Here is a 15,338-nt window from a genome sequence, read left to right on the forward strand (position 1 = left end):
GTGAGCTGGAATGCTTTCCAGGATCACATTATCTTGGCATTTACTTCGTTTTGACAATTGCGGCAGTATTTTTTCATGATTACCCCTTAGTAGTCTTCACACAGTTTAATCTGCAAGGTTTGTTTCACTCCTGAGCCGATAATCACTCTCACGTTCTCTTCTTTTTGTGACATCTTATCCTCTTTTTGACAATCAGCTGCTCTGGCCTGCTTCTGTTCTCTGTGCACGCTCACAGTACAGCTTGTTTCAGCCTGGCCTGAGTTAGTGTTGACTAGGGGAAGGTGAAGTTAATTCAAGCCAGGCTTTTTCCCTTAAGCACAGACTTATTTATCGGCCTTGATGGAACCCCCATGACAACCAAACCAAGTGTCAGTGTTGGTTGTCAGTGTGTTCAGTCCACCTGTGGATGATTCAACAAGTCACTGGATGGCTTGTTCCTCTGTATAACAAATGATCTTCTGTTTGATGTTCTTTAAGCTTTACTGTCAAACTCTGATGCCAAAGCTCTGTTTATACACACTGATGTCCCTGAATAATGTTTGTTTGTAATACGCAGGTTTGATTTTTATTTGTTCAGATGGAAAATAAAATTATTTTTCTAACAAATTTATGTGATTTCTCAGACTGCTGTCAGAATACTGTCATTGTGTGCACATTATGAAATAATGTCAGCACATTCCAGAAAATTCAGTCAGCTTTAATGCTGCTCACAGGCAGAGACGACAGACAACAACACAATTTATGACATTCACTGGAGAAAATCAAGCAAACTGACAAGTTATTGGACAATTTCCTCAAAATTAAACCAGAAGCAAACCAATGAATAGAAACAAAAGAAGTTTTAAGCAGACATGAGAAAAGGGTGGAAACTAATGTGCAGGGAAAGGCAAAGGAGAGGAAAGATAGAGCAGGTGATACATCTGTCATATCACTATTAAGGGGAAAAAGACTTAGTAGAGTGAAGTGAAGATGATGAAAAACCTGTTCAATGAAAGGAAAGCAATATGATTTAATGTACATGAGCTGGATCAGTAACTGGGAGGCACAACATGAGTTTTTTTCAGCTGATAACTCATAATTACCTGCTTCTGATGGCTGACACCGATAATTTCACATTATTGTATTGTATTTAAAAAAGACATTTTGTGTCACTTTCCTGGTGCGGTTTGTCATGATGATAGGTAATGTTAAAGACATAATTCAGAATATTTAAGTGTGGTTGTATGAGATATTTACTGAAGAAGTACGTCACACCACAGTTTATACACACCTGAGAATAAGAAAGGCAAAGATGGATGATTGAATATTTCTATAACTGACATAACTATTACAACAAAACCACCTCTAACTATTCAGATGTTCATTATGATATCATGTTTCTTCTTGTTAAGTTCATTAAAAAACTTCATAAATGTACTTTGGCTTTGATAAAACTTTTTTTTTTTTTTTAGACACTTTTCCATTTAACATTTAACATTTAAGGCATTAACATAGGTTGTTATCTTACGTTGCAATTATGTGCAAAAAAATTAAAAGATACTGGAAATTGCCAGCAACCAAGACAAGAAATTCACATTAGAGAAAAAAAGAAAACAAACAAACAAACAAACAAAAACAAAACGACAACAAGCAACAAGAAGGTAGACAGCAAATGAACCAACAAAAAAACAAAAATAAAACTAGTGCATCATAGTACATTTAAGCCTAGAACGGGCAGTCCAGAGTTCATTGTTCCAAGCCAGGTAAGTTATTCACATAGTTTAATAATGGGTCACATATCGCTTACATTCGAAAATATTTTAGCAAGTTTAGCTTTTGAAAAGTACGGAGCCCCTCTGGTGACATTGGATGAAAAAAAAATAATGCGTGGCCACGCATTACTATCTCGTGGCCACGAGATAATAACGCGTGGCCACGAGATACTTAATGCGTGGCCACGCACTACTATCTCGTGGCCACGAGATAATAACGCGTGGCCACGAGATACTTAATGCGTGGCCACGAGATAATAACGCGTGGCCACGAGATATTTAATGCGTGGCCACGAGATAGTTATTGTAGTCATCCCATGCAGACTGTTTATCATGGACAAGTTTGATTTAATTTCATTTTATTTTAATATGGGAATGAATTACAATGACATACTTAAGTCACTTGCGGCAAGGCATGGAGTAATTCTCAGCAAGAGACATTTAATTCGGCTGCTCAAAATGCATGGGCTTAAACGCAAGGAATATACTGATCTCGGGGAAGTAATAGATTTCATCGTTCACCAGATGGAAGGACCTGGGAGACTACATGGCTACAGGTGGATGTACAACAAGTGCTTAACGAATGGAATTCGTGCAAAAAAGGAAGATGTTCGCTTGATTCTGGCAGCTCTGGATCCTGACGCGTCAGCCACCCGTCGTTCCAGGAGACTGAACCGTAGGCAGTATTTTGCTCAAGGACCTAACTATATCTGGCATGTAGATTCTTACGATAAGTTAAAACCATATGGAATCTGCATCAATGGTTGCGTGGACGGCTTTTCGCGCAAAATAATTTGGTTGAAAGCAGCATACACAAGCAGCGATCCACGCGTCATAGGGGGCTACTTTATACAGGCCATCGAGGAGTTTGGTGGCTGTCCCCGGATCATCCGGACAGATTCAGGAACGGAGAATGTGGTTGTCCGAGATATCCAGACCTACCTCCGCCGCAGTGATGTGGACAGCAGAGCTGGTGAACAAAGCTACATCGCAGGAGCAAGTACTGCGAATCAGAGGATTGAAAGTTTGTGGGGTGTGCTGCGGAAAGAAGGCATGGAGTACTGGATACAGTTTCTGGGCGAAATGAAAGATGAGGGCCTGTGTGCTGGGGACTACCTGGACAAATCACTTGTGCAGCTGTGCTTTCGGAACATTATTCAGGTGAGGTTGAAAGTCTGTAGCTTAAGTGAACTGCTCTTACATCCATTTAACTGGTGTATTTATGTTAAACAAAGCACAAATATTAACAGTGATGTTAACACGGTACTTTTGTTAATTTACCAGTGCTAATGAGAGGTAAACAGATTTATTGCCTGCTTTCTGTGCTTGGAGGAACAACTGGTGCTCCTCCGGTTTGTTAAAAGATGAGGCAATTTGACAGTAAAAATGTATCCTAAGTCTAATTGATAAAGCTCTGTAGGCCCGAAGTCTTTATAGAGGCTACCAAGATAAAAGCTCAGACAAAATAACGTCGACCGAACTAATATTTAAGGAATTAAATGGGACTGACGGTATCGTAGCCTACTGTTTGTTTATACCGCGAATTGTATACGGAAGTGCCGGGCGCAGGGATGAAGTGACTTAGCGGTCTGCTAAAAAAAAAAATTGCAAGGGGCCAGTTTTTTCATTAAAAAACAAAAACAAAAAAACAATCATTGATTTAACCGTGAAATTGAATTTATGCACGTTGTCTTTCAACATCTGTAGGGGAGGGGTTAAAAACAACAGACTTATTAATCAAACGTTACAAATCCCTCCTCCGCTGTGTTTCAGGACCATGGACAGCTCCATACCTAGCCAACCCACGCAAACACGATAGGCTACGCAGCAAATAGCACTGTCCGTGGTACTGAAACACGGACCCCTCCCCCGCTGAGTCTTTAATCATTTCTTTTAACCTTAGGTACATATTCTCTTTGTAGGAGGAGCTTGATGAGATCAAGGCGGTCTGGAACAGCCACCGCATTCGGCCAACAAAGAATCACAATGTACCCAGTGGGATTCCTGACGTGATGTACACTGTGCCACAGCTCTGGGGTTCTGAGGACTTCATTGTTCCACATAATGATCTTGATGTCTGCAAAGAGGCATGCAAATTCCTCTCAGTCATCCCATGCGACGAAGATATATTTGACTTGTGTAATATGATCATGTCAGAGATGGGCCTTACTTTTCCCAAGGACATATCTCAAGCTCAAGAGTTTTACTTGACAATTCGGGAAGCTCTTCGGACCCTCATCTTTAACTGAGCAGCACGCAGCAAACTGCATAAGTGACAATTGAAATGATTAAAAATACCCTCCAGACACGTTTTAAGACTTCAAATACTCTGCTTTTGATAATAATTTGTCTGGCAAGGATTTCCACCAAAAATTTGTGGTCTGATTCTAATGTTTTTGTAATGTTTTTCATAACAATGACACAAATCAGGATAGGTTGGCTGTGAAAGGATCAGCAGTGGACAGCAAGTCTATAGTTCACCTTGTTTAAAAGTCTTGAAATTGCATTAATAAGCATACACCTTAATGCTTATAATCTGTTTTACTTTAGTTGATTCAAAGGCTTTGTATTCTGTTGTTCTTTTTGCTTATTAATCAATGATACGATGCCAATCTTGGCATATGCTGGCATAAGTTTATTCTGTGTACAGCTGCAGCACAGAAAATAGTGAACACATCTGTGTTTAATTGTATATCAAGGCTTATGGATAACACATGATGAATAAGCTTCTTTCTGCAGAAAAGGTAGGGGCATAGTCTTTAAGTTTATCTTTCTTTACCTGTGGTTTTGAAACTCAATTTAATTGTCAGTGTCACAGACATTGAATGAGTGTAAAATAAAATACATTTTCTTTTTACAGCTCTTGATTGCACTCACGTTTGTTAGCTGGGATTTGGACTGCCTTTAATGATGTGACCAATATTCTGTTTAAAGTATACCAGCAAATATAGTGCTATTGTACAATAAATGGTCTTAACACAATACTTTTCAGTGGTTTTTATTTCAACAGATATCTGGACAAAGACAGATTTTGTTTTGGACCAGTAAAAGATAAGCTAAAGTTGAACATTGTAATACTGGTATGAAAATACATGTCATTAAGCTGGATAACATGTACTTCTTAGCACAAGACTGAAGTCACTGACACTGGAATGTATAAGTCTCTAATAACTGAACAGTGATGGGATGTCCAAGCATATCTACCCCTGTGCAGAATCTATGTATCTCTTGCCAGTGTTCTGAAGCGCAGTCATCTGTTCTTGGAATTTCAGAAGTTGCTTAACACATCTACAAGCCTCTGTGCATACAAAGTATCTGCCAGAGTTTTCAAGATGGACTTCCAGCATTCAATAACAAACACAATTTTGTCTTCAGAAGCAGCAGGGTAGTGGTAGGAAGGTAACTGTTTACAACAAATGCAGATGCTTATCCCGGACCAGTAAAATGTGAACCTTGACAAATTGTAATACCAGTATGAACCTACAGTACTTGTCATTAAGCAGGTCAGAACTGACCTGAACTGTCTTCCAAATTAGTTTTCAGACTAGGAATTAAAGTGAACTTGGTGCTTAAAACAGTAACGTACTGTAGTTAAACATTAACTAACAAACATATGTCAGCATTTTCCATATTGAAAATTTCTGTTCTGTGGTTTCCTCCAAAGTGGCAGATCACAATGCAACACATTTTCTGATACTGTCATAATAATTGTCTTTGCACAGTTAAATCTACCTTAGTTTGCTTCAAGAATTTAGATTATGTCCATAATCCAAATGGAGCTTCTCAGCACAAGATCAAAGTCATTACGAAGATCCGGATAGCTTTGGTAGTTGATTGGTAACATCAAATTGCACCCACATGTATGTGCCTGAGGTCGACACTGGAATTCAGATGTTTCTATGAACTGAACACTGATGGGGTGTCCAAACAGCATATCTGCCCCAGTGCAGAAGCGGAGGAATGACTTCAAAGTAGTCTTGTCTGATTCCCTGATGTACCTCTTCAGATGTCTTGCCACAGAGTTCTGAAGTGCGGTCATCTGTTCAGGGAATTTCAGAAGTTCCTTAACACGTTTTGGTGTTGGTGCACGTTCCTCCATTATCTCAACAAGCCTCTGTGGATACAAAGTATCTGCCAAAGTTTTCAAGATGGGCTTCCAGCATTCAATAACAAACATTGGAGTCTGGATTAGGGTTTTGTGTCCTAACTGTGAGATTAATCCGGCCATTGTGTCTTCAGAGGCAAGGTAGTGGCAGTCATGTGCATCCAGCACATCCATCAGGTCATCTTTGTCAACAGACTCGAATGATTCCAGTGCAAGCTCAAGAATTTTCCTCTCTTCTTTTGAGACATACTGCAGGAAGCCATCTGTCATACTGCTGTAACTTGTACTATAGAGAGCTTCCTCCAAAAATGGAAGAGGGAGAAGCAGTGGAAAATACCTGACAGTTGTCCAACCCATAACAAGAATCCTTGCAACTGCCTGCCATTCCTGGACTTGATATTCATGCCTAAGGTAAGGTGTTTTCACTTCGGTACCTACTGTGCATTTGCTGTAAAATTCTCCCCAAAATTCTGAGAGGCAATCACGTAAAACACCGGAGCCTTCCCCCTCTTCCAGTTTCCCATTGGGGAGTTTTCTTTTGATGTGCACATCTTTGTTCATGATATCTGGGTCAATAAAGGCTGCCAAGAGGTCAGCAAGGCAGTTACCCCTTCGCACGACAATGACGACCTTTGGTTTTAATCCCTCCCAAGGCAAAGTGTCATCCAGTTCAAAAGGATCACTGGGTGATGCTCCAACTGTCACTTCACTATCATTGGAATTGTTAAGCAGCATCTCTCCAGCTTGGGTCTCAGGAATAACATCTGTTACATATGCACCTGGGTCTTCTTGTCCTATACTGTTAGACTCTGTTGTCATTTCTGGGTTTCCTTGGTCTGGTCTTATTTCTTCAGCATGCAATCCTCTTCCTTGTTCCTCGACTTCATCTCTGATATGGTCATGAAGCATCTGCATATTTGATATATCTTCATCCAACAGTATGACATCAGATTCCTGTAGTAAAGATAAATCAATAGTTATGACCTCTGGCTCTGATGCCTGAACTTGGCTAAGATCCTGGGCAACATTTCCTGTGACTTCTGAGGTTGTTGCTGGGGGATGATCAGTTGAGTTGTCCTCGTCTTGAGCATCTTTCTTGGTGTATTTGGTGTAGAGGTACAATCTCAGTATTTTTACTTTGTTTTTCTCATACAGGTCCTCCACTGTGCAGTCTTGGTCAATCTCGTTTTGTGAAAAGTCACAAATGTAACACACATGATCCTCTAGCTTCAGCGACTTGGAGGCCCCATTTGGGAAAAAAAGAGATTCTGCCATTTCTTGGATCTCTCTAACTGTAGTGTATCTGTCAACACTGACATGCCTGGTTCCACCTCCCTTCACAGCTCGTACCTGTTTGAAGTCATTTTCTTTTTTGCTGAAGTTCATCCATCCAATTTCTAGCCTTCTTGCCCGTCTTTTTGCATTTTTATTCCCTATTAATTTCTCTGAAGACTCTGTTCTTTTAACAGCCTTGCTATCTGGAACACAGACCTTTGTCCTTATTCTTTCAAGCAGCTGACCTCTCCTGGATGTTCCTTGATCTGAACTATGAGTTTTGAGACAGAAGGCAACAGCTGCCAATCTGTCTCCATAAAGTGGGATGTACTTTGACAGATCCTGTTCGGACATCAGTGGAATTACTGAAGAATCAATCTGCAAAACATCAACATTTTTGTTTTCAACTTGGGGGCCAAATTATTTAGCAAATTTAATCATCACAGAAAAACATGTGAAGGTTGTTCTATTCCTCCAAAAAATGCAATGAAAGACTCAGAAATTATTTTGTACCAGTACCAACAAATTCTACACAAATAATGATTTAAATTAGACTATCCTTGTGTACACAGGCTTAGTTCGGACTGTTTTTTTTTATTTTAGTACAAAACTTCAGCAACACCAGCAAACCTTTCCTCTTGACTATACCACCAAGTGTTACGGCAATCTTTAATTCTATGGCAGTCATATATTTTAAAATTAAAGAGCTCAATAAGCTTCACATGACAATCAGTCTTTTTCTACAGATTCTTGTGGAGTATGAAATGTATTTTACGCTCTCTCTCTCTCTCTCTCTTTAACTATTTCATGTTTTACAACAAACTATTCTTTGCTGTGTGGCTCATTTTTTTCCTGGCTGTGAATAACATTATGGGCAGGACATTCTTAACAGTATCGTTCCAAAATCTGGGGGAAGAATAGCTCACCTTGTCATTTTTTAGTTTTTTTATGATTTCTTCTTGAATTCCACGGTCCCGCAGAAACTGCAGGAAGGCATCTTCCTCTCTCTCCATTTCATATGTCGCCTTTAGAAACAACCAAATGTAACAATTTTCAGATATGACAGAAAAAATGATTCTGTAACAATAAAAAATCTTATAAAAATTAACATAAACATGACTGAATCATAACTTCTTGACCATAAAAACATGAAAACACAAAATATTGTGTTCTTACTAACTGCAACTGGCCTCCATGCTGTATTTACATAACTACTCAAATATTAGAATATCAATATGAAAAACCAAACGTCACTCCCAGCTGACCCCCTGGCACATTATTCCATTCGTCACATATGCACTGTGCACTGTCCCTGTGCTGTACAGGTGTTGGTGGATGCCAGTAAGGGACTAATCAAGTTTACTACCTCTGGCTTCACGAAAGATTCTCCAGCCTCTCATAGCATTATTATTTATATTACATTCGCCATGTCAATAATAACAAAGGTTTCTAGGCTACTCTTGAATATTAAAGCAGGCTATAATTACCTTTATTCACGAATAACTGCCCGCTCCATATAGACAACCATCCCGCTACCGAAGGTGAATTATTTATTTATTTTCTCGTGGCCACGCATTAACTATCTCGTGGCCGCGCGTTAACTATCTCGTGGCCGCGCATTATTATCTCGTGGCCACGCATTAAGTATCTCGTGGCCACGCGTTATTATCTCGTGGCCACGCATTAAGTATCTCGTGGCCACGCGTTATTATCTCGTGGCCACGAGATAGTAATGCGTGGCCACGCATTATTTTTTTTTCATCCAATGTCACCAGAGGGGCTCCGTAGAAAAGTGTAGCCAAGTAGAACTTTAAACTGTATTAAGGCATGTCTTGAACATAAAGAGGAGGAATGAACCCTAGAAAGTGCTATGTCCCATTCCTTGTCTGACAGTGGGACCCCTAAATTATTTCCCCATTGTTCACAAATATAGGATATAGAAGGATTATATCTGTCCATAATCTGAACATATATAAATGAAACCCTGTCTTTGTTTGTCACATTGACCCCTAACAAAGAATCCAAGCAGGATAATGGGAGGGATATTCGGGAAGTTAGCAAATTTTTTCTGCACAAAGTCCCTGATTTGTAAATACCGAAAAAAGTGAACACCAGTCAGCCCAAATTTCCTGGTTAGTTGTTCAAAGCTGGCAAAGGTTTTATCAATATACATGTCCCCAATACTATGTATACCGTTATCATAGCAGGTTTGAAATCCTTTGTCAAATAAAGATGGATGAAAAAGACAATTGTTTACTAAAGGTGAGTAAATGGAGATATTCTGGATACCAAAGCATTTTTTAAATTGCTTAACAATACGCAATGATTGGGTTACAATTATGTTTCCGTGGATTTTATTAACTAGTGATGGTAAGGACGCGCAGAGCAAAGCAGGAAGTGAGTTTGGACTACACGTAAACATTTCAATCTGCAACCACGCGGGGGCTGTACCATTCCAATCCTTTAGCCACAAGGAGATAGCATTAAAATTTGGAGCCCAGTAATATGAGTGCAGATAAAGGAAGAAATCATCTGGTTGAATGTCTTGAAAAATGACTGTGGTATAAAGATAGGTATCACTTGGAACAAGTATAAAAATTTGGGCACAATACTCATCTTTACGGAGTTTGTTCTCCCAATAAGAGATATTGGTAGAATAGACCATTGTTTAATATCCTTATTACATTGTTCTGGAAGAGGGGTGAAATTGCCCTTAAATAAACTGTGGTAGTTTTTGGTTACTTTTACCCCTAAATATGTAAAGGAGTCAGTTGAAAGTTTAAATGGCAGATTGGGGTAATTTTCAGCATTCTTATTAATGGGAAAGTATTCACATTTGTTAAGATTGAGTTTATAGCCTGATATTTGTCCAAATTGTTCCATAACTGTAAGAACTGATAGAACATTTTGCCTCAGAATTCAAATTAAATTCCTTGATATAATCTGTAAACTCAGATAATATTATAGCCAATATTTATCAGCTATAATTTAATTATCAAAATCATAAATGATAAATTTCAATCAAGTGACAATTTTTGACCCCTGATATTTTTGTGCTCCTGTAGTATTAACTGAGTGTGATAAAATGACTGATATTCATGACAGATTTTCCTTCAAACACAGAGGTACTCTTCTTCCCCGTTGTCCTCTGTCCTCTCTTTCTCCCTCTCTCACTGTTGGGCTCTCTAACTTATTTCAGACATTGTATTAAAACTGTTTAAAGGCCACAGAGCAGCTGTAGGGAGCTGTGAGTCTGCTTCATACTCAGTGCTCTATCATCAACAAAGAGTTTTGTGTGGCATAAAGGGACGATGACTTGCATTTGAGAGTGATAAAGAAATGAAAAAAATATTAACATTAAATTTTGTGACCTAAAACACATCTTGTTCATATTTCCTCTGTGTTTAAATATCACAAAATATGGGGTGCACATTCAATTTGTCCTCTATGTATGGAGTAGGGCTGCAACTAACATTTTTTTTTATTTTTGATTAATCTGTCGATCATTTTAAAGGACCAGTGTGTAATAATTACAGGAATTTATGTACATAAATGAGATATATTATATATAAGTATGTTATTTTTTATTATCAATCAACGTAAACTCATAATCTATATGTTCCTGTTACTTTAGAAATAGCCATTTATAGTTACATACTGTCGGGTCGACTTACGGAGGTCATCATCCTGCGCGATCTACGGCAGTGCAGAGTGGACAAACTGCACTAACAGTGAGTCTTGGGAAGCATATGGCGACCTTACGTAGACGCCGCAGTGTAAACACGGAAGTAGACGGGGAGGATAGACGCGGGTGATTGCTGGCAGACCATTTAGCGTTGTGAACCTTGACTGGCACAGTTTTGACAAATGGAGGATCATACATACGATGTACCAGAACAAAAAGCAGCGGACAGTGAATCCCCGTCATCCAAGAAGCGTAGACGCGAAGAAAGTAAACGCAAACATGACAGGAAACGGCAAAAACAAGAAAAATCAACATCGGCATAGTGTTTACACGATGGAAATCGCTGATGGAGGACAAACGTTTTCAAAGTGACACCGAGGTTGCCTGTTTTCTGCTGGACAGGTAATTCATCCTACACACATAATTGTAGTTTGTTGTGAGATAGCTTTCGCTCGCCATTTTGTCCGCTGACGGCCACCATACTCTTGGTGAGAGAGGGGCAGTGTCGGGTAAATCCTCTTAGTTGCAATCTAAGGTTTGAACGCTAGATGCCACTGGAAATCACACACTTCTCCTTTAAATTAATTAATTAATCCTGTCACACTCTTATCACTGGGGAAAAAAAGTCTTTCTTGTGATTATTTTCATTATCCATCTCCATTAATCAATTAGTTGTTTTGTCCATAAAATGTCAGAAAATGGTGAAAAATATTGATCAGTGTTTCCCAAAGTCCAAGATGACGTCCTCAAATGTCTCGTTTGTCCACAACTCAAAGATATTCAGTTTCCTGTCAAAGAGGAGAAAAGAAACCAGAAAGTTTTTTGAATGTTTAATATTTTTTAATTGATCATAATTATTTTCTATGAATTCACCAAAACCTGTTCTAGTTTTATCATATGGATTCTGGTGTTAATCTAATGATGTTTAATATATTAAAAAAAACATTTTTTTGAATTAATAAATAATATCTTTTTGCTGTGACCTCTGAGGCTCATCGTATCTGGTGGGTGCAAAATGAACTTTTATCAACATGTGCTGGTGGCTGTTCCCATCTTTATACCCTGATGATATTACACACTTCCCCCTTTAGAGGGAAGCAGGGGCCTCATTTATAAAATGTACTTTGGATCCATTTAGATCTTCAGTATGACTTCACCTGAAACCATGTATAAATAGTTATTCATAAATCTTGACTTTGAGGTGGAAATGATTTTATCTCTAAGCAAAGTCTGGACTTGACATTAACTGATCGTCCTGCCTGTGATGAACTTTGCATCAGCTGTATGAACAATGTGATGGGAATTATTGATTAAAGGTATCAATCAATTGCAACACCCTCCCAAGCTTTGTGTTCGGTTTTATTTGACAACTCACTATATAGTCAGTCTAATAATACGTGTTACTTGGCTTCAGTCTCTTCTATCATCATGATTTCGTCTTCCAGAAAGTTTGCTTTTCTGTTGTAAGGTAGGTGTGATTCAAGGACAAGGTTTAACCCCTGTCTAACCCCTGTCTTTTTCTCCTCCAGAATGGACACTGCCGTTATCACAGACATTTAGATTTGGAAAGTGAACTGGGCAAAGTGCACAGTGAAGAGTAAACTGATGCTTTAAAACAAAAGTTATCATAGATGATGCAGGCTGATCAGTAGTTAATAATGTGACATTTCATCATAAATATGATCACGCAACGTTCTTGTCTTTTGAAGTCTACTTGTTTCTCCTCTGTGGCTGTAAACACCTCTACAGCTGACACCCCCCCCCCCCCACCCCTCTTTGTCTCTTAAATCTTTTGGCTATTGAATAACTCAGAATTCCTCTTGGGTTAAAAAAGCTTGATCCAATTACTTTATACATCAAATATAAGTTCACATGTAGGATGTACCCAAGTACCGTCTTGTCAACTTTGGTTTGTTTCATATTTTAAAAAATCTTTCTAAATGGTCCAGTGTATATTATTTATGGGGATCTACAGAACAGAATATGGCATAAATGGCAAACAATATTTGTTAGTATGTTTTCATTGGTGTTGAATAATGTTATAATGTTATAATAATGTTTCTACAATAGCCCAGAAAGGACAGACCAAACACTAGCTTTAGACAGGGCCATTTGTGTTTTTTTGTGAGTTTCACATTCACTGTTGGTTCTCCTATATACTTGGAAGAGGGTGAGGTCAGGGGTTTGCAAGCTCACCACTAGGTGTCACTAAATCCTACACATTGCTCCTTTAAAATATGGCAGTTCACTTGTGGTGTCATATGTTGCCCTCTAGTGTGTGTAAATGAATAAAACAGAAGATTCTGAAAAGACATACTCATCATTCTCATTTATTTACTTATTTCTATTTGGGATGTTCAAGAACATCTATTATTGGTTATACATTTAATGATGAACTTTCATTCAAACAAATTCAAACAAACCTGATCTGACATATCTGGATATTTTCCTGACTGGATGTCTGAAGCTGTCCCAGTCTGCCTGTTAACACAGATGTTTGTTAATCTGCCTGTCAAAACTTTTCTCAGTGATGCTGATAGTTTGATAGTTTTGAGATCTTCTTGGGTCGATAAGCCTCCAGATCCAAACTCTATTGGGGCACTTGGATCCCACCATACTTGTTTGCAAGACTAGTTATAATTTTTTCTCCTGAACTCAGAGGTATATATGCCAAACTTTTTTCAAAACCAATCAGAAGTCAGCTAACAGAAAAATGTGAGTTACAAAGACTTTTTTTTCCTGCAGCCTCATGACATTTAAAGAAGGAAGAAAACAAAATAAGTTCATGGCAACAGCATTTTTTAAATTTTAAATAGGCCTACTTTTATTTCTCAGGAAAGAATACAGAAAAATTCACCCTGCTTGCCCAAACTTGTGTAAATCTCTGGCATTAACTTTATATATATGTTTTTTTAAATTATGAATATCAGTTTTCATCATTAATTCATATATTGCCCTTACTGCTCTAAGAAAACTTCTTCTTTCCAGGATATCTGAAATTTGAGTATGTCTTTTTCTTAGTAATCCCATTTCTCTGTCTGTCTCTCACTTACTGAGGAGGATGAGGCACCAGCAAATCATTCTGTGCAGGCACAATAGACTTTGAGCATTGTTTTCCAAAACTTTTTTTTTCCTGAGGATCCAATGACAATTCGTGACCCAATTCATAATAAGCCTTATCAATAAATCTCAGGAAGAGTTCATTTGTGCATAAATTAATGTTCCTGACCATTTTTATGTAATTTTCTGCCTCACGTTATCTTCAAGCGTTATTGAAAACCTATGCACATTAAATACCTTATGGTTGAGAAATAAATGTATATAGGCTGTGGTAACAGGCCATCTAAAACAAGACAGGACATTTTAGCATACTCCAGAAATAGCCATAATAGCCTTTTAATAATAATAATAATAATAATAATAATAATAATAAAAGATAATATAAAAGATAAAAGTAATTATAATTCTAATATAGCCCAAATCTGATGTAAGCCCATGAACTACAGCCTGTGTCTGTGCCCAAACCTGACAGGCACAGATCTCAAGTTCTACCCAGACTTAAGTTTTAAGGCATTGAGGACATTTAAAAAAAATAAAAAGGACAATAAGTAATCCAGATGTATTGCAAATAAACCAAATTGGAAACAAACTTTATTTAAAGTAACTTGAATACATTACCTATAAAGATACACATCATATTGTGTTTAAAGACAAATCAAGCGGCAAGAAAACAGAATGACAAAACACAATTAAAGAAAGTGACATGTGAATGCTGGAAGGTCATGGCATACTAAGGGTTCTCCTTCCTCATGTTCCCCGGGGTCAGAACACTTGCAGGTTCTGCAGCAGTGGTGGCGACAGATACAAGAGCTGGGCACAATCATGTGTTCAACTGAATATGTTTGCATCAAACAGAGAAGATGACTGAACTCTACTCAGTACAGAGTAGTTTGTTGTATTTTACTTCATCATAGTGTGAGGTGTTTCTGACATCATACATGATACAACGGAACATAATGTGACGATAAAAACAATAACAAAATACAGAATACAGCAATAAACAGTTAAAAAAGAGACCATTATGAATGATTGTACTTGATGACATTCTACTTTACATGTGTTATCGTGCCCACCCCTGTATATTCAGCATACAGTGACATGCCAAAACATGTTAGTGATGGGGCGAGGTTTAAAGTCTACGGCAGGATAACGGATCAGTGGAACATCTACCCTACAGTTACCACCTCAGGAATAAGATACAATACCAGGAGAGGGTTTGGAGGTCATACACTCCTATGAAGCGCTGAAGTAGGACTTTGGAGAGTATTTGCAATGTCGGGTATTAGATGTTACAACATGCTTCTTTTAATGATGCCATGGCATCATCGTCAGTGTTTGATTGTTTTGTTAAATGCTAGCTCTGAAGGATCCTGGGACCATACCTTTAATACCTAGAATCTGGGACATTACTGGGGTGTTAAAGGACACAGCTTGTGCCCTTCAGAGTTAAAGAAAAGAAGGC

At 38.3% G+C, this 15,338-nt stretch overlaps 1 protein-coding gene across 1 annotated transcript; it reads left to right on the forward strand.

Annotated features, from left to right (window-relative positions):
• The first annotated feature begins 2,007 nt into the window (after positions 1 to 2,007).
• Positions 2,008 to 4,689, forward strand: LOC146313725 (uncharacterized). Its single transcript, XM_084737713.1, has 2 exons — positions 2,008 to 2,912; positions 3,674 to 4,689. Exons 1-2 carry the CDS (start codon positions 2,034 to 2,036, stop codon positions 3,998 to 4,000), a joined length of 1,206 nt encoding a protein of 401 aa, XP_084593839.1. The 5' UTR covers positions 2,008 to 2,033; the 3' UTR covers positions 4,001 to 4,689.
• Positions 4,690 to 15,338: the final 10,649 nt, after the last annotated feature.

This window comes from Lutjanus erythropterus, chromosome 15 (assembly GCF_056507025.1).
Source record: "Lutjanus erythropterus isolate fLutEry1 chromosome 15, fLutEry1.hap2, whole genome shotgun sequence".
Taxonomy (NCBI): domain Eukaryota; kingdom Metazoa; phylum Chordata; class Actinopteri; order Lutjaniformes; family Lutjanidae; genus Lutjanus; species Lutjanus erythropterus.

Coding starts and splice junctions, on each gene's coding strand:
- LOC146313725 (XM_084737713.1), top strand. CDS start 2,034: ATGCGTGGCCACGAGATAGTTATTGTAGTCATCCCATGCAGACTGTTT. Junction 2,913..3,673: donor GCTTTCGGAACATTATTCAG/GTGAGGTTGAAA, acceptor TTCTCTTTGTAG/GAGGAGCTTGATGAGATCAA.